At 42.1% G+C, this 20,971-nt stretch overlaps 1 protein-coding gene across 2 annotated transcripts in view; it reads right to left on the minus strand.

The window, feature by feature from the left end:
• The window catches only part of patz1 (POZ/BTB and AT hook containing zinc finger 1), a 64,345-nt gene extending 43,951 nt beyond the window's left edge, over window positions 1–20,394 (minus strand). The window contains exon 1 of one of the 2 annotated variants that reach the window (XM_072587071.1): window positions 18,830–20,394. In XM_072587071.1, the coding sequence (XP_072443172.1) occupies window positions 18,830–20,037 (1,208 nt within the window). In that variant the 5' untranslated portion in view covers window positions 20,038–20,394. The remainder of the gene's footprint in view (window positions 1–18,829) is intronic. The other variant, XM_072587070.1, reaches the window with a different exon arrangement.
• Window positions 20,395–20,971: the final 577 nt, after the last annotated feature.

Consider the following 20,971-nt stretch of genomic DNA (forward strand, 5'->3'; position numbering starts at 1 on the left):
TAAAAATAAAACAGGCAGATAAGTAGAAGAGTTCCACATCAGTTTTAAACTAAAAAAATCAGTTAGTATTATACAAATGCCAATAACTACATCCAGGCATTGGTCAGGACTGGACCAAGTCAGGTGGTAGATTTGTGTGGAGATTTATACTGATATAGACCAGCTGCACCAAGTGATCTGTTTCTGTGCTGCTGAATCTCCAAATACATTTGTGCACATCCACAGTATTGCCTACATACACACAATTCATTCTGAGCTTTTGATATGTAGCATACTCAAGCCAGTGAGGATTGCAATGTTATGTGTAAATTACATATCAAGCATATCAATACGGTCTCCTTATTTTCTCAGGAAAAAAAAGATTCCAACTCTTGGCTCGTTAATCAGATCCAAAATTTCCTCCCAAACATAAAAATAATTCTGAAGATTAACACCACCTGCAAATTTCCCTCCAAGCCACTCACTCTCATCCTGACTTGGAAATATAACTCCTTTCCTTCTCTTCACTAGATCAAAATCTTGGAATTCCCTCCCCACTGGCTGCAGCTCAAGGTGACATCTCAACACCACCTTCTCAAAGTCAACTAAGGACAGGCATTAAATGCTGGCCAGCCGGCAACACCAGTGTCCCAGGAGTGATTTTAAAAAATGAGAATGTACTGCCAACAGTTTACCCATGCATGAAGCAGTAAAATTTTGATCCACGTATTGATTCACCACACAGCAGATATATAATAATATTAAAATAATCGGTTTGAACATGTTACGAAACATGTTTGAGACATGCGAGACCTGAGCCCAAACCTTCTGACCCAGATGAAGGGACACTAGAACGTAGAGAACATACAATATTACAGCGCAGTATAGGCCCATAGGCCCTCAATATTGCGCTACCCTGTGAAACCAATCTGAAGCCCATCTAACGTACACTATTCCATTCTCGTCCATATTCCTATCCAATTACCATTTAAATGCCCTTAAAGTTGGTGAGACTACAACTGTTGCAGGCAGTGCTTTCCATGTCCCTACGACTCTGAATAAAGGAACTACCTCTGACTGCTGTCCTATATCTATCACACCTCAATTTGAAGCTATGCCCCCTCGTGCTAGCCGTCACTATCCTAGGAAAAAGGCTCTCACTGTCAACCCGATTTAACCCTCTGATTATCTTATGTGTCTCAATGAAGTCACCTCTCAACCTTCTCCTCTCTAATGGAAACAGCCTCAGGTCCCTCAACCGTTCCTCCAAAGACTTTCCCTCCATACCAGCAACATCCTAGTAAATCTCCTGTGAGCCCTTTCCAAAGCTTCCACATCCTTCCTATAATGCGGTGAGCAGAACTGCACGCAAGTGCACCTGAGTTTTGTACAGCTGCAGCATGACCTCATGGTTCCGAAACTCAATCCCTGTATTAATAAAAGCTAAACACACCGTATGTGTTCTTAACAGCCCTATCAACCTGGGTGGCAACTTTGAGGGATCTGTGTACCCGGACAGAGATCTCTGTTCATCTACACTACCAAGAATCTTACTATTCACCCAGTACTCTGCATTCCTGTTACTCCTTCCAAAGTGAATCACCTCACATTTTTCTGCATTAAACTCCATTTGCCACCTCTCAGCCCAGCTCTGCAGCTTATCTATGGCTCTCTGTAACCTACAACATCGTTCGGCACTATTCGCAACTGTACCAACATTAGTGTCGTCTGCAAATTTACTAACCCATCTTTCTACGCCCTCATCAAGGTCATTTATAAAAATGACAAACAGCTGACCATCAAAGCCTGAAGTAGTTTTGAATCAACCTCCAAAAGCAAAACGAGAGGACACTCCACAAGTAACTCCATCTCGATGATGGTAGAGTCCAACACATCAGTGCAAAAAACAAACAAGCATCTGCCATCTCTTCAGCTGAAAATGCTAAGTGGATGATCCATCTCAACCTTCTTCTGAGGTCCCCAGCATCATTAATATCAGTATTTAGCCAATTTGATGCATTCCACAATGTTAAGAAAAGCTGGAAGCATTGGGAATTACAACGACTCCGGTCCCTGGTAGTATTTACCTAGTAGTACTACAGACTTACAATCCTTAACTACTCTCCACAGGTTGAGTCATAAGTAGCACAAAGGAAGGTGGTTGTGATGGCTGAAAGTCAGTCATATCAGGTCCAGGACATCTCTGCAGGAGTAGCTCAGGGTGGATATTTCTAACCAACCTGAAAAGGATGTTAAACAAATTTCTGGAGTTGGTGGCATCAATGATCTTCCCTCCATCATGGGAAGTGGAGATGTTCATTGACGACTCCAAAACATTCAGCACCATTCACGACTCCTCAGATACTGAAGCAGTCTATGTCCAAATGCAGCAAGACCTGGACAATAATCAGCTTGGGCTGACAACTGGTAAATGCTGAACAATGACCTCTCCAACAAGATAGAACTGTCATCCTTGAATTTCAATGGCATTACCTGTGAACGAATCAATCACTATCAACATCCAATTGGAGGTGTAGTGGACAGCGAAGAGGGTTACCTCAGATTACAACAGGATCTGGACTAGATGGGCCAATGGGCTGAGAAGTGGCAGATGGAGTTTAATTCAGATAAATGCGAGGAGCTGCATTTTGGGAAAGCAAATCTTAGCAGGACTTATACACTTAATGGTAAGGTCCTAGGGAGTGTTGCTGAATAAAGAGACCTTGGAGTGCAGGTTCATAGCTCCTTGAAAGTGGAGTCGCAGGTAGATAGGATAGTGAAGGAGGCGTTTGGTATGCTTTCCTTTATTGGTCAGAGTATTGAGTACAGGAGTTGGAAGGTCATGTTGCCACTGTTGGAATATTGCGTGCAATTCTGGTCTCCTTCCTATCGGAAAGATGTTGTGAAATTTGAAAGGGTTCAGAAAATATTTATAAGGATGTTGCCAGGGTTGGAGGGTCTGAGCTACAGGGAGAGGCTGAACAGGCTGGGGCTGTTTTCCCTGGAGTGTCAGAGGCTGACGGGTGACCTTATACAGGTTTACAAAATTATGACGGGCATGGATAGGATAAATAGACAAGGTCTTTTCTCAGGGGTCGGGGTGTCCAGAACTAGAGGGCATAGGTTTAGGGTGAGAGGGGAGAGATATAATAGAGACCTAAGGGGCAACATTTTCACACAGAGGGTGGTATGTGTATGGAATGAGCTGCCAGAGGAAGTGGTGGAGGCTGGTACAATTGCAACATTTAAGAGGCATTTGGATGGGTATATGAATGGGAAGGATTTGGAGGGATATGGGCTGGCAGGTGGGACTAGATTGGGTTGGGATATCTGGTTGGCATGGACGGGTTGGACCGAAGGGTCTGTTTCCATGCTGTACATCGCTATGACTCTATCCTGGGGGTTACCATTGACCATAAACAGAACCAGACTAGCCATATGAATACAATAGTTTAAATGGCAGGTCAGAGGCTAGGAGTCCTGTCTTCCCAAAGCATGTCTACCATCTACAAGACATAGGTACAGGTATGTGATGGAATACCCTCCTCTAGCATGAATTAGCACTGCTCCAACAATACTCAAGAAGCTTAATACAAAGATAGTGTAGTCCCTTTGATTGGCGTATCTACAAACATTCACTCCCTCCACCACAAATGCTTCCGTTTAAATGACGCAGTGCAGAAATTCATGAAGAGTCCCTAGATGGCACATTCTAAACCCCCATGATCAATACCACCTAAAAGGTACAAGGACAGCAAATAAGAAGAACAATATCACTTGCAAGTTCCCTTACAAGCCATTGACATATATACAAATATATCAATGTTCCCTCAGCGTCGTGGGTCAAAACATGGAAAACCTGCTCTAACAGAGTTATTTGTATAACGATAAAGAAAACAGCTCACCACAACTTCTGAAGGGCAGTTAGAAATGGACAATAAATGCCAGCCCATGTGTTGTAGCCATATTCCATGAATTAATTTTTTTAAAAACTAGCCACACGTTCAGACAAACCATTCCAGTATAGCTACAATATTGTCATCTACCCAACAATGTAGAAAATTACTCAGGTCTGGGCAGCTCAGTGGTGAGCACTGCTGCCTCACTGCACCAGAGACCCAGGTTCGATCCCAGCCTTGCATGACTGTGTGGAGTTTGCACTTCTCTCAGTATCCATTTGGGTTTTGGCCAGGTGCTCCAGTTTCCTCCCAAAGTCCAAAGATGTGCAATCTAGGTGGACTGGCCATGTTAACCTGCACATCCCTGGGGCAATTTAAGTGGATTATTCCATGGATAATCAGTGGATATACCATACATGGTAAATCTGGGATTATGGGGATAGGGGAGACTGGGTCCAAGTGCTCTTTGGAGGGTTGGTACAAACATGATGAGCTGAATGGCCGCTTTCCCCACTTTACGGATTCTATGTCCTGTACACAAAAAGCAAGACAGAACCAACATAGCCAATTACCACACTGATGGAAGGAGAAAGTGAGGACTGCAGATGCTGGAGATGAGAATCGATAGTGTGGTGCTGGAAAAGCAAAGCATCCCAACAGCAGGGGAATTGATTTTTTGGGCACAAGCCATTCATCAGGAATGAGGCTTGGGGGCCGAGGGGCTGAAAGATAAATGGGAGGGAGGTGGGGTGAAGATAGCTGAGAACACGATAGGTAGATGAAGGTGGGGAGAAGGTGATAGGTTGGGGAGGAGGGTGGAATGGATAAATGGGAAAGGTGATGGACAGGTCAAGAGGGTGGTGCTGAGTTGGAGACTTGGGACTGGGATAATATTGGGGGTGGGGGGTGGAATGAAGAAACTGGTGAAATCCACATTGATCCTGTGTGGTTGCAGGGTCCCAAGACAGAATATGAGGCATTCTTCCTCTAGACGTCAGGTGGTAACGGTTGGGCAATGCGAGGGGGAATTGAAGTGTTCAGCCACAGGGCAGTGGGGTTGGTTGATACGCGTGTCCTAGAGATGTTCTCTGAAACAATTCGCAAGTTGGCATCCTGTCTCCTTGATGTAGAGGAGACCACACTGGGTGCAAGAGATATATTAGATGACATTGGTGGAGGTACAGGTAAATTTCTATCGGATGTGGAAGGATCCTTTTTGGCCCTTGAACGGAGGTGATGGGGGAGGTGTGGGTGTAGATTTTGCACTTCCTGCGGTGGCAGGGGGAGGTGCCTGGAGTTGGGTGTGGGCTGGTGGGGAGGCATGGATCTGACAAGGGAATTACGGAGGGCATGTCTCCCCAGAACGCGGGTAGGGGTGGGGAGGGAAATATATCTCTGGTGGTGGGGTCAATTTGGAGATGGCAGAAGTGGCGGAGAATGATGTGATGTATATAGAGGTTGGTGGGGTGGAAGGTGAGGAACAGGCGGGCTTTGCCCTTGTGATGGAAGAGGTTGTTGACAGTACTATCAAGCAACACTCACGAGCAATTACCAACTCATTGGCATCCAGTTTGGATGTTGCCAGAGCCACTCAGCTCCTGACATCATTGCAGCTTTGGTCCAACCATGGACAAAACAGCTAAACTCCATAATTTAGGTGACAGTGACTGCTTGACATCAAATTTGCATTCAACCACATGTGGCACTAAGCACCCCTAGTAAAAATAAAGTATATTAGAATTAAGAAGTGATCTCTCTATTGGTGGGTGTCACACCAAGCACAATGGAAACTGGTTGTGACTTTTGGAGGGCAAACATCTCTGCCGGATTGTTCTTGCAGGAGTTTCTCAAGATAGTATCCTAGGCTCAAACACTTTCATCACCCCTCCATCGTAAAAGGTCAGAAGTGGAGATGTTCACTGATGATCATACAATGTTCAATACCTTTGGTGGCTCCTCAGACATTGAAGCAGTCCATACACAGCAAGACCTAGACATTTGTGCTTGGGCTGATAGGTGGAAAGTAACATTCAAGCCACTCAAATGCCTGGCAATGACCAAGCCCAAATCAGACCACATCCCCTCAAGGTTCAAAGGCATTACCATTGTTAAACTGCCAACAATTAAGACTGAGGATTACTATTCACCAGAACTTGAACTTGACCAGCCATAAAATTATAGTAGCTACAAAAACAACTCAGAGACTAGGAATTCTGAGGCAAGTAATTCACGTTCCAAAGCCTTTCTACCATATACAAGGTATAAATAAGGACTGTGAAGGAATACTCTCTACTTGCCTGGATGAGAGCAGCTCTATCAACACTTAACAAATTCCACAAAGTAGCTTGCTTTATTGATACCTCATCTTTTATTTTGAACATGCATTACCTCTATCAATGGCACAACGACATAATACCATTTTCAATCTGCACTGCAGCAATTCAAGAAGATCCAAAAACAACAGCTTCCAAATCAGTGAACTCTACTAGATAGGACAAGAGCAGCAGATGCACAAGAACACTAACACTTAAATGTTGCCTTCCAAGCCATACACCATTGAGACTTCGAACCATAACTGCCATTCCTTCATTGTCACAGGGTGAAAATTCATGGAATCTCCTACCTTATATCTATGCCCCATGAAGTTCAGCTGTGCAAAAAGGAAACATCACTACTTTCTCAAAGGTAATCAAGCATGGCCAATAAATGCTGGTCTAACCAGTGATGCCCACATCACATGAATGAATGAATAAAAAAATGCCACTGGCTGTGGGAGGGTGCTTAGATGAGAATGGCAAAATCAAACAACTGTTGAAGGCTGCAGATATTAGCGAAGGGTGCAAAAGGATAGTTTATCACAGTTAGTCATATGAGATGTCATTTGTGCCTCGATAAGGGCCATTTCTCAATTTTGCAAGGAATAGAAATTCTATCGAAAGGATTCAAGTATAAAACTGCAGGTTTGAGACAAAATAACATAATAAACGACTTTGCAAAGGAAAACAGGATCAGATATGGGCAATAATTCTGAAGGACAGTGCGATCAAGAGCAAGTTGCGAGGGGTGGGGGCAAACTAATTTTGAAAAAAAAGACTGCTATCAGACAGTCATGAACAGAACAGATTTTGCATCATTTAAGAGGCAGATGAATGCTGCAGTCAGGAGAATAAACAATACATTCTAAATAAACGAGCTCTGACGGACTGAATGGCCATCCTCAACTCAACACATCTTGTGATCTTGCAATTGAGTGTCTCATGACAATACAAAGTTACACCCATATTTATGAACATAAAATTATTGCCCTTCAACCTGCTCAAGTAAATGGGTGTTTAAGCAACATAAGGTCAGAGTTTATTGCCAATCAGGAGTCACTGTTGCGAGTTAATACACAGTTTCCAATGCAACTGCAGTCCAGTGTGTAGCAGTGGATTCAATTGTCAATGTTTTGATAAGTATACAAAAGGTAATTAAAAACTCTCTTTCATATAAAAATATAGTTCGTTATCATACTACAAGAGTTCTCATACTGCCCTAGGTGTTATTATTGACTTCCCAGAGTTATATTTCTCACACACAAGAATCTGGGAGTTATAAAGCATAAGATGAGTTTCAAGTGGTGGTGAAAATTATGTACCAAGAAATCTGAACATTCAAGATGGGTTCAGGACCACAGTGATGCTTAAAAACCTGTCAAACTGAAATTCCTATCAACAAATATAGTAACAACTTCACTTAGCGACTGAACATTTAAATATATATATAACTTTACCCAAGTGCAAGTGACAACTAACCTACAGACATAGTCAACAGAAGCAGGGAAAACAATATTTGGTTCAGTCAGTAGCCCACCTACCTCCATGTTCCAAGTTTCATCCCTTGAGCTTGAATATATAACATACACTGATTTTTCTGACAGGACTGCACTACCAGAAATACCGTCTTTTTAATCAGACGTTAAACCAAGACTTATCCTACCCACAAAAAGAACATGGAGCTCTTGCAGTGGCCTAACTAAAAAGCAGATTCAACAAGTCATTTATCTAGTTGTTACTTGTGGGATCGTGCAGTGTGCAAATTAATTGTTTGAAAACAATGATGAGCCTGATTTAATCACCAATTGAAAAGCACTTTGGGATTACATGAGAAGCACAATCTAAATGCAAATTCTTCATATTTTCATATATTTTAAACATATATTCGCCCAAGTCATATTTGTTTGAAAATTGAAGATTTTTGAATGGTCCTGCACTACTGGAAGAATGGTTTAGCTTTGTTACATTCCAGAATTCCCTTCCACCTGACTGTGAAATACTCGTCAAGAATTCACTCCCAGCTCAATTCACCTCCAACATTCCAGACCACCAGCACAGTCCATTGCCTGTACATTGCAGAACCATTTGGTGACTGAAAATTTAAAGATAAACCAAACTTCAAAGCTACATTTGTGGCAACTGAACATTTAGAAAACAGAGGACTATTCAATTTTAATGTTAAAAACATGGACATTAGTTTTAAACAATATAAGAAGTTAGGAGCACAGCTTCAGTGCCTCAGTCATAGTTTGTAAATATGCTCTTGCCAGATAATGATGCATTTTTCAAACAAATTACTCATTGCCACTTTAGATATTTTTAAACAAACTGTCCAAAGTGATTTCAGCATTTGAGGAAGTGCCACAAAACAGAGTTGAGAAATAAGTTTTGGCTCATAGCATATAAAAGGACTGTAGCAACATGGGCATAAAATTGGCATCATGACAAGTAACACAGTGCAGTGGTAACTGAATATTATTTGGACTGGAGGGAAGGTTTCAGAGTTTGAACTCAACTCTTCATAATTTTTATTAATGACCTAGTCTTTGGCACACAGGATGTAATTTCAACTTTTGCAAACATGAGAATAACGCCACGTGTGTGAAACTTCTGTTATGTAGATAGATTGGAGACATTAGAAATTGACTTCCTTTGAAAAGAGAAAACGGAGAGAAGATTTGATAAAGGTGTTCAAAAATCAAAAAGAATCTGGACAGAGTAAGTCAGGGAAATGTTCCCAATGGCAGAAGAATCGAATACATAGGTCGATGGTAATTAGTCAAAGAACCAATGGTGACACAAGGAATAATGTTTTTCACATAATGTGGAGGTGCTGGTGTTGGACTGGGGTGGACAAAGTTAAAAATCACACAACACCAGGTTATAGTCCAACAAGTTTATTTGAAAGTACAAGCTTTCAAAGTGCTGCTCCTTCATCAGGTAGGCAGTGAGGCAGGATCATAGGACACAGAATTTATAGTAAAATATCAAAGTGTCATACAACTGAAGGGATGTATTGAACAAACCTAGATTGCTGTTAAGTCTTTAGTCACTTAGAATCCCAGCATTTCTTTCAAGTCACAGCACCGAAATAACTTAAGGTTTTACCAGTATCTTAAATAAAAGCGACACCTCAGCTCAGATAATGCATTAAAGGTGTGAGGTTAGAGTCTGTCACTAACCCAACCTGGAGTCAGACTAGTTCTTTTTCCAAAGTAGAAGTTTATAAAATGTCACATTGCCTACAAATTGTGTGCTTTTTCAAAAAAAAAGAATGTATCTGCAAATACAAATTCACCTCGTAGACTTATAGCTGTGTATGCATGTGAGGGAGAGGGAAATGGAAAGAGTATGTGTGTGTGCTCGTGTGTGGATGGGGTGGGGGGGGGGGGGGGGGAGAGAAAGGAGTGAGTATGTGTGCACGGGGCAAGAGTGTGCGCATGCACAAGTGTGACAGAGTATATTCTTGTGAGTGGGGTGAGTATTTATTTGGTGTGGTGAGGTTACCTGAATGCAAGAGTTTGACATGAACCCAAGATCCCGTTGAAGCTGTCCTCATGGGTAGGTTAATCTGATATGTACTACCTAAGAGAATGCTGGAGGCAAGTTCAATCGAAGCTTTCCCGAGGGAGTTAGGTTGCTACCTGAGTAAAAATGTGCCAAAATAGAGAATGGTAATTGCTGGACTGTACCTTCAGTGAGTCAGAAAAGACCGAGTCAAATGATTTTCAATTCTGTGACTGCATGTAACACAAAACTTGGAACTATTGTGAATTGTGAGGAGGTCAATGTTAACTTGAAAAGAACAGAAAAGGTGTGAAATGGCAGACAAGTGGCAATTGAAATTTAATGCGAACTGAAGTGTTTCATTTTGATTGAAAGAACATGGAACTACAATAGAAATAATATAATTCTAAAGCAGTGTGGGGCAAAGGGACTAGATGCAGATGTGCACAAAGTGTTGAAGATGTCTGTACTGGTTTAAAGAGCAGTTAATAAAGCATATTGGTTCATGGGCAGACAGTACAAAAACAAGGTACTTAGGATCTATCTGTAGAAAACGCTAGTTTGGCCTCAACCGCAGCATTACATTCAGTTCCACATACCACACTTTAGGGGGACAAGAAGGTTCTTGTAAGAGTGCAAAAAACAATTCACAATCCTAGTTCCCAGGGATGAGGAATTTCAATTACTTAGACAGATTGCAGGAATTAGGACTGTTCTTTTGAGAGTAGAGAAAGCTGAAAGGAGCTTTGATATAAATATTCAAAATTATGAGGGGTCTGGACAGAACCCAATGACAGACTGCATCCTTTGGTGGTAGGATAGAGAATCATTGTTCACAAGTTGAAATCAATTGACAAAAAAGCAATATCAAATATGAAGAAAACCTATCTTTTGGGATCATGCAGGTTAGGTGGATTAGCCATGGCAAAAATGCAGGGTTACAAGGATAGGGTGGGTGTCTAGATGAGAAGCTGCTCAGGGGTTCGGTGCTAACTCAATAGGCCGAATGGCCTCTTTCCACATAGGGATTCTATGATTCTCAGTGGGATGCGTTGTCTGAGACTGTGATAGAGGCTAACTGAATATGGTGTTTTAAAAAAAAATCATTATCTGAAAATAAAGAAATGAGCAGGGCTACAGAGAAAAAGGTGGGGAATGTCACTAGATGAACTGTGTTTGGAGAGAAACAGCATAAGTGCATGGCCTCTGTTTTACAAACACAAGCACAATATTCAATATCTTATTTTATGCACGCTGATTCTTTTTTACATTGTGAACTTTATAATTTAAACTTCATTGAAAGCCGTAATTAAAAGTAGGAAGTATCTTCGTGAAAAACTTACACAATTCAAAGCGCATACAGGTATTATTTGGAACTGAAAAGCATGGGCAATAAATGCTGGCCTAACTAGCAATGCCCTCTTCCCAGGAACAAATAAACTAAAAGACAATTGTACATACCTCATAAAAGCCATAATCTCAAGTGCTAGTTCATATCTAAGCAGATGATCAATTCAACTGCATTAACTTATTTCTTAGGAGAGAACAGGTACAGGCACAATGGACTAAATGGTCTCGTGAGAGATTTTATCTTCTCAAAAAATCATGGCAACAGAATTCAACACCCCACTATAAGCACATGATAACCAAAATGGCTGTAAATGTGTAACGAATGCTCAAGTCCTCAAAAATGACATCCATACAGTCCACTCAAATAATTTGATATTCATTTTAAAGACATGATCCTTTCACATGATCTGGGTGGGGGGGTGGGAATGTGGGAGAGTTAGGAGGTGGTGATGCCTTAATTATTAAGGGCTCCAATTTTCGGAACTAGATAGGGATGCGATCTGAAATGTAAATAATGATCCAGTGCTAACCCTAAGAACAGCAATTAACTATTGAGTATTTTACCTTTTTCTATTCCATCCATCCTCCCTGTTTTAAATAATAGCTCTGCAAATAATTCATCCCTGAAGCCTCTCAAAAATGTATATGGCAGGAAAAAAAAAGTTTTTGAATTGTAAATTTCACTGAAGTTAAGGAAGGTATGAAACAAATCAAATGTCTGAATACAAATAACATTACATTGAAATAACATTGAATCGACAACAGGTAATTCACTCAATTGATCTATGCCTGTGTTTATACTTCAGATAAATCACCTCCTGCTGATCCTAACTGATCAGCACAGCCTTCTATTTATTTGTACTTCCATGTTTAGCTTCCTCATAAATGCATATATGCTATTTATCTCAACAATTTATGGTAACGTTTTCCACATTTTAACACTTCCTAGATAAAGAAATTTCCCTGAATTCCCCAAGAGATTAATTGCTGATTATTTTCTTTATCTATGGCCTCCCCTACAAAGTGATAACACTACCAAAACTACCCGAACAAACTCGAAAATTGTAAAGACCTCCATTTGGTCTACTCTCAGCCTTCTCCTTTCTCAAAGAGTGACCTCCAGTTTACGCTATCTTTTTGATAAACACATCATCTCGGTTTCAATTTTAACCCTTGAGTTGTTCCTGCACCTTCTCCATGGCTATATCTTTATTATCATTGCAAGATAACTATAACCAAAAATTGGCTTAGCATAATTTGTCTGCTTTGCTCCATTTTCACTAGTTTTCCAGGTATCATATCGTCTCTTTATTCTTCCTACCAGAATTCAGTATTCTTATTCAATTGATTATTAGATGTTATTTCATCTGCTAAACTGGATTACCATGCAACAACTCAAGAGCCATCACCTGGTGAACATCAAAGTTTTTATCTTGCATCAGTATTACATTTTATTTCAGCCATGGCTTTCAAGATGTGTTTGAAATTTTAGTCTGCTTCAGTTTGACAAGTTAGCTTTTTAAAACTTTGAGCCACTTCTAAAATATCAATTACTCCAAAATTTTGAAATTCACAACATCTTTTAAACAATCTTAATGGTGTTTTTACTCCACAGTAAGTTCTCCTTTAGTTTAAAAAAAATCAGCAGCCTTTTTGTTACAATCAACTTCTATTTCGGGGAATTATTTTAATTATAGATATTAATACTTTACCAGACTTTTTTTATTCTCATTAAAACTCACGAGTAATTCTAACTGAAATTGAAAAGGGACATTGCTTTTTAAATTTCCATTACTAGAATGCATTCATAACTGAAATTACAGCAGATCACTGCACACAGTTTGATTTGTGCTGGCTGCAACTCCAGCCTTCTTTCTTAGGAAAGACTTGTATCAGCCTATGTAAAGTACGTTACGAACCATTGAAGAGTAAGAAAGTGAGCTACTCTCCAAAATTTAAATTAAGATCACTATGATAATCAGATTAATATACTTTTGATTCTTTCTGTAAATTTCTATATTTCACATGCTGTTAGCGAGGACTTACCTACTAACTAAATGATGCCTCAACATGACCTTCAAATTCCATAGATACTTACAATTTTCCTCAAGAGAACTAATTTCAGAGTTAGTCCATGGCACCAAAGACATCTCAACCATACAGAGGGAGGAAAAAAAGAATGGAAGGTCAACAATTAAAAGGGAATACATAGTAAGGCCCACAATGTTAAACTATTAAATAGAAACTTATTTTCCAATTAAAATTAAAGTTAAATTATAGTATATCAATGTTTCAGGTTAGGACCCTTAAACGTCAACTTTCCTGCTCTTTTGATGCTGTCTGACCTGCTGTGCAGTTCCAGCTCCACATTTTCTCAACAATTAAAGGTAACTGGCTTCAGAATATTGTTACAGATGGTTATATCCCCAGTGATACAACATTCCAACAAAAATATTAATAAGAATTAAACAGACCAGCTGCTATCATACAGGGATTCCACCCACAATCAGTGTACAAATTAATCATTCAGCCCCACAACTACACAAGTTATGTTGTAACATGCATTTTTTCTTGTTTTAATCTAAATAGTTCTTAAAAATAACTATATTTGACTAATCAAACCAGGGCATTACTTTGGAATGAACCTCCGAGCAGGTGATCAGTCTTGATTGTTGGAAAACTTTAATTTTTAAAATGGAAGAAAATGTCTGTGTCATCACAATGTTCGTCACTCTGTTTGGGTCATCTCGATGAAAAGAAATTTCATTAAGCAAAAATCTTGTAGCCAAATGCTTCCTTCCCATCTGTATTGGGTTTCATTGGTGGATAATTCATGACGAACTGCAGACAGGGTGCAGCTAGTTTCAAAGGTGCATTCAGCCAATTAGATTTTAGCATCCTCTGAAGCATTGGTAATCCTATTATCTGACTGGACCTATATGCAGGCCACCATCCTCACCACAATGAAAGGTCCTACAATCTGCTGTCCTGTGTACCTTCTTTCAAGGCCTACTCAAGCTAGTTTTCAGTGCTATACTGCTCTATTTTCAACCTTGTAAGAACTGCAAGAAACTTGTTAAATAATTGTGTTACTTCAATCACTGGCGACCCCTCCCATCTTCCTAGTGTGATGGGGAATACATATTTAGTGTCTATTGGAGCAATGCCCACAGCAACATAATGGAAGTCAGGACTTCACAGTGTGAACAAATCATAGACTGTGTTAGTAAATTACAAGAATCCAAGCCTATGACTGGAGTCTCCTGTTATAACATTGCTCGGGAAAAAATAAAATTCACACTCAAAACAAACTGGCAAAGTCACGTCATTAACAGTTCAGCAGGATTAAAGTGGAAAGCTTCAGTGATGGCAAAAGAACAAACTTGGATTGATCCTACACATTCCTTATTATCAGGAAATCTGAAAATACATTACAACTAATTAATACTTCTGAAGTGTAACTTCTATTTTCCTTAAGTATATCTATAACTCAGACAGTTAGGCTCTCGTGGCGCTAAAATATTCAATGTAATTGTGTTCATAATATTTGCTGAATTGTCTGGCCTCAAAGCCTTTAAAAGGCTACTCTGAACAACATTGCTTAATGTGGAACAAATCTTAAATCAGAAGACTAAGGGCTATGAGCCCAGCCAGTTAATTGAATGAGAATTTACACTTTGCATATGGCCTGAAGTCCCACGGTATTTGGATCCTTAAGATAAAATACTTAATTACTTCTAAATAGACATTATGTCTTCATTGCTTCATTGCGAGAGAAGAAGAAAAATATTGTTGGGTTTCAAACTACTTCCAATTGTTCCTCTTCAGTCATTGGGAAGCAGTCACATGTTTTCCTCTCTATAAATGTCTCAGATCCATTCAATTTCACCCCACTCCCCACCTCTACCCAGCTGGGACCAAATGGTCACAATCAGCAATTCATCCGAGGTGGAGAGACAGAAACTGTTGCCCTCAACAAAACAGGACCAATTCCAATTTGGCCAATGACCTTCCCACCAATCCACACTTAATCATCAAAATGAAGGAAGATGGGCGATGCTATCAAATGCCAGTTATACAACAATAATATGCTCACCAATGCTCACTGGTTCATCAAGAGACTCTAAGCTTCAGATGTCATCACATTCTGGATTCAAATGAGAGCATGAGTATAAACTGGAGACAAAGTGTGAAGGAATGACGGCAAGCAGGAGAGCAAGGGCAAAACGACAAGACAGTGAATGACAGAGAGAGAGAGAGCATGAGGGTGAGTGCAGAAGAATAACAGCAAATGTAGCCACAAGAGAGAACGAGACTGAGCAGGAACATGAAAGAGAGCACTTTGCTGGATGGTAACAGACCCAACATAAAAGATGGTGTTGGTTGTCAGAGGCCAATAATTACATCACTTGGGCATCTCTGCAAGAGTTTCACAGGCTACTGTCCCACACTTCATCAATGTCCTTCCTTCCAACATAAGATGTTCGCTATATTGCATAATATTTAGCACCATTCATAACTCCTCAGCTACTGATATAGTCATGTCCAGATGCAGCAAGACCTGACAAGTAACATTCACATTACACAACCATCTCCAACAGAGAGAATCTAGCCATCTCACTTTGACATTCAAGGTCATTATCATCACTGAATTCCTGACTATCAATATGCTGGGAATTTACCATTTAACAGAAACTAAATTTAACCAGCCAAATAAATACTGTGTTTATAGGAGTAGGGCAGAGACTGGGAATTTTAAATGAGTAACTCAAATAATGACACCATCTATAAGGTAATGGTCAGGATTGAGATAGAATACACTCCACTTGCCTGAACAATCTCAGGTCAAACAACAGTCAAGAAGCTGGAGACAATCCAATAAACAGCCCACATGATTGGCAGCCTATCAACAGTCACTCCCTCAGTCACTGTGTCTCAGTGGCAGCAGTGTGTACAGAGGAACCTCGATTATCCAAAGGCGATAACTGATTATTTGATTCAACGTCTTTCCTCTGGAGCTCAGAGTTTTCTGTTAAGTCCGCTCCCCGTTCAGGAGATGAGGCAGCAGCACACTGTACACGAGCCCCCAGCTGTCCACAACCCTGCTGCCCACCCACCCCCCACCCCCACCCCATCCAACACCGCCCCAACCATGTCTGGGGGGTAGGGTACATGCCTGTGTAGAACTCCAGGGAAAGTTGGGGGGGGGGGGGTCCAGTGCCTGGGCTCCTCATCGATGTCCAGGACTGTTCTTGGCAGCATTTCAGTAACTCGAGTTCACTTTTAATCACTGTAAACAAAAGACTTGATCAGTGTTGGAAACACGTCTTTGATGTAATGTTTCTACTGGGACCTTGAAATCTTCTCCAGACAATCGAGGTTCCTCTGTATGTGCATAACATATTCTGAACAGCAGGAGCTCAGCAAGGCTTCTTCGACAGCATCGTCAAAACCTGAGCTCAACCACCCAGAGGAATGAAGGCAGCAGACCACAATAACTCATACATTCACTTCCATGCTACACACTATTCTGACTTAAAAACATTATCACTGTTCTTTCACTTTCACTGAGTAAACATTTTGGAACACTCTCGTAGAACTGTGAAAGCACCTATATCACATGGTTCAAGGAAGTGGTTCACCTTCTCAAAGTAATTTGAGGTGGGCAATAAATGCCAAACTTGCTAGCAATGCTCACAACCAAACAGTGATCAAGAGAAACATTTCCAGGGTGGTGCTTTTAATTCACCCTGCAAATGTTTAAACGAGATAGATACATACATGCAACCAGCAATAAGTCATACTAAACATTGTCTAGATTAGATTGGTGCTGGAAAAGCACAGCAGGTTAGGCAGCATCCGAGAAGCAGGAAAATCGACGTTTCGGACAAAAGCCCTTCATCAGTTTCCAGCACTGCTCTAATCTAAACTCTGGTTTTCAGCATCTGCAGCCCCCACTTTTGCCTATACTAAACAATGTTGACAAACAACATTCAAATGAGGTCAGAGAACCTAATTACCTACTTTCCGTAAATCAAAATCAAAATCCCTATTGCTCCACTGATATTTTTCCACAATATGAAAATTTCAACCCTGGGGTCAGATGTAATTGAATCCCAGCTAACTGAATTGATGCAATCTGAAATATGGGTAAAAACTAAATAACAAACAAAGTGAATAGTGTGAAGCAGTACATGTGCCTAGAACCCAAGAACTAGGAGCAAGAGAATCCACTTCCACCACTCAATAAGATCAGACTTATTCCCATTTTCTTTCCTGGCCCATGTGTTGCTCCTTGCTCCAGTTTTATAATGCTACTAGCTGAGCCTGTAAGTTTACTGTTCACCTGGCCCTCCTGCATACCACAAGATCTTGAGGACAAAAGAAACAATGTGATAAAAATTCAGAAGCAAGAAAGAAATCAGCCATCATCAGTGCAACCAGGTGTATTAACATGTACGCTAGGAAACTAAGGTCCTTTAGGGAAGCAAACAACTATCCTTACCTGGTCTGGCCTACATGTGACTCTTAACTGCCCTCTGGACAATTAGGGATGGGCAATAAATGCTGGCCTAGCCAGAGATTCCTACATTCTGAGGGTGAATAAGAAAAATTTCTAAAATCTCAGCTGGGTAAATTTGGAGGGTAGAGAATAAAAAACAAAATTCAGAAGTTGAGTGAAATAGTGCTGTTTGTACATGCCTTCTGGTTATTGGCGTTTCATTGATGATCACACAGCCTGTAACAGCATGCCTAGCAATGCTCTGTGGATAACACTTGGGGGCGGCCTGGAAGACAGAAGCTTGGGGGGGGGGGGGGGGTGGTGTTAGTACTTGCAAAGGGCTTACAAAATGGTGGAGAGTGTGTTGGAAAATAGGGCTCTTTCTGTTAAGCAATGTCTTAAAATAAATACAGCGCACATACTTTCAGAACAGAAAGCTACCATCTTTTACTACAGGCTCCTATGCAAGTTCAGAGATTCAAACTTTATCGCTGAAAGACAATAGGAATTTTAACTCCATGCTGCTCTTTGTCTAATAGACCCTGTTACCTTTGTTTAGCTATACTCCTTCACCATAAGTTATTGAACTTTAATGAAACAGATTAAATATTTCCCTCTTTTTTTTAATCCCACACTGCATCCAGAATTGAAAAATAATTATCTACATTAAGCACAAAGTCTGATTTGAAACAATACACCTGTTATTTTTAAGTGTAGACAATATAACATAACATGACTTTCTAACTGCTTAGGAATGCTGCACTCAGTAAAAAAGTATGCTTTAACTTAGGGTGACAATGCTCTTTTGAATACGTCTTCAAACTGGATTCAACCTGACTTTCAATTCTGAGAGTTAGATAACGTCCTCTTTCAAAATCCCAGCAATTTCAAATTTTCTACCATTCTTTTTTTCCAGGTTGACATTTTAATTTTATTTTAAGGAAGTTGAAAGGAGAAATGCAATTAAGATAGTTCACAATGCACTCCCAAATTAATGTCCTGAAACACTTACCATCAATTATGTGACCAATGTTACATTTAAGGTGCAAGAGTTTGAAAGTCAAAGAATTATAACTACTGCTTAAGTGTTTGACACAATGCAAGTGGAGATAATTTGGAAATCTTAACACTCTTAGAATTCCAATTTCTCCAATCTACCTTCAGTTTTTCAGTCTGGTTTGTTCTCATCACTTGCACAGAGCTTGCTGTGCTAACCAGATAATTTCTCCTTATTCGGCATTTTAAGTGTTAAAGAGAAATTAACTCTTTCTACTCACCTGGAAAAACCCTTTCCACAGCTGATGCAAATGTAAGGTTTGCCCACCGCTCCATCATGAGATCGAATGTGATAAGTCATCCGGTCCTTTCGCTTGAATCGCTGGTGGCAGATAGGACATTCAAATGGCTTCTCCCCTGAATGTGACAGTTTGTGCCGATTCAAGTGGTAAACGTCCCTGAAAGCTTTGCCACAAAGCTCACAGGCCACATTTTTCCGCATTCTCCCTCTTTTACGAGGAAGATCGAGGCCACTCGAAGATGCCAGCAGACCATCACTGAGTCCTGGAAGTTGATTTTCTCCCGACGCCAGCTCCACACTCAGCCCAGTATGTTGAGCTTCGTGGAGCAACAGGCGATTTGCATTCTTGAAGACTTTCCCACAAAAGCTGCAGGGGTAAAAACCCTCATCTCTCATGGCCAAAGGGGCCGTCAGCAATGGCAGATCCAGCAGGGAGGATTTCCGAGGCCGCCCACGTCCCCTCTTAACCTTGGCATGATCGGTGCCCACCGAGTTCACTGGGGCCTGGAACTGACCAGCCACAAGTGTAGGCGCAGCAGGCGAGGTCACCAAACCATCCACAGCAGGCAGTGAGCCAGGCAAGGAGGGCAGGTTAGCTGCAGGGGCACCAGGGCTGCCCACCTTGACCTCACCAGCCCCCAGTAGGTGTCCATTCTCACCCACAAAGGTCCCGTTGGCACAAGTAGCAGCGGCAAGATCGAGGGTAAAGCCGAAGTCCACATTGGCTGCGGGGCGAAAGAGCATCATATCGCCTCGGGCTGGGGGCACCATGATCTGGACGTTGGACTGTTTGATGACCTCCTGGCAGATCTCGATGATGGACCTCATCAGCAAGAACTTGGCAGCTGTCATGAGCTCGGGGAAGCTCTCCAGCCTGACCACGATGCGGGAGGTGTAGGCGAAGTCCAGGATGTCCCTGAAGACCTTGGCGCTGATGGTGTGCATCTCCAGCTCGCGGCCCGCCGCCTCGTCCGCCGCCGCCGACCCGAACACTGACTCAAAGTAGTCGCTGCAGGCGGCCAGCACGGCCTTGTGAGCCGGAAAGCTCTCGTCGCCGACCCGCAGCACCACATCGCAGAAGCGGCCGCCGTTCTTCCTCTGGCCGTTGAGTTTCTTCAACATGTCGGCACTGTGTTGGCTCACCTGGTAGGTGTAGCTGTTCCAGGCCTGCTCGGCAGCTCTTTCCATGGCAGCCCGCCCGCCTGCTCGCTCACTCACTCACTCAGCGACAAACAGGATAAAAGAAAACTCCACCCCCCCTTCCCCAAGAGAAATAAATAATAAAAGGAAAAGCACTCCAGATATTTTGTTTTTAGAAAGCAGCACGCTCCCCGCCTCGCTTGACTCTGGGATACTGAAGCCACACCGACAGCCGGGCTTGAGGGATGGATTTAGGCCGGAGCCTGAGCGTGGGCCGCGGAGGGATGGGGGGGGGGGAGATCCTTCCGCTGCTTTTGTTTCACCTCCGAGCCCGGGCCCCCACCATCCGGAGCCGCCTCCAAACAACATGGCAGCGCGGGCGCTTCCGCTGGCGGCGGCGACCCCTCCCCCCCCCCGCTATCGGGCAGGAGCCCCCGCGCCTCCCAGCCGGACACGCACCACCCCCATCCCCCATCCTGGCAGGACACATACTCATCCCCCCGCTGCCCCAGACCATCCCGCATTGCTTCAGATCACAGTCAGGATCATAACCCATCACCCCAATGACAACCCCCACCCAGACAGTTACCTCATTCTTTCTGTTGTACACCATCCCCCTCTGCCCAAGACAACCCCCAAACTCTCCATGCCTAGACTCTCATCTCCTCCCCACACCCTTGGCCTTACTCCCATTCCCCACAAACCAACCCAGACATCTAAATCTCTCAAACCCCTCTGTCCCTCGGCTAATATTCTGGGTCTTAGTATATTGGCATTCCCCCCTCCACACCTGATGTGTCCTCGACCTCTCTCTCTCTCTGACCACCACCCGGCCAGGCATAGGTAGCAGAGGGCTTGATCAGAGAAGGAATTCCTTCCCTGACCAAACCCTCTGCTTCCATGAAACCTCCTGTCCTGGACTCCATTCCGCACCACCACTACCCCAGCCAAACATCCACCCTCCCTGCCCCACAGATGTCCT

Source organism: Chiloscyllium punctatum, chromosome 17, assembly GCF_047496795.1.
Source record: "Chiloscyllium punctatum isolate Juve2018m chromosome 17, sChiPun1.3, whole genome shotgun sequence".
Classification (NCBI taxonomy): Eukaryota; Metazoa; Chordata; class Chondrichthyes; order Orectolobiformes; family Hemiscylliidae; genus Chiloscyllium; species Chiloscyllium punctatum.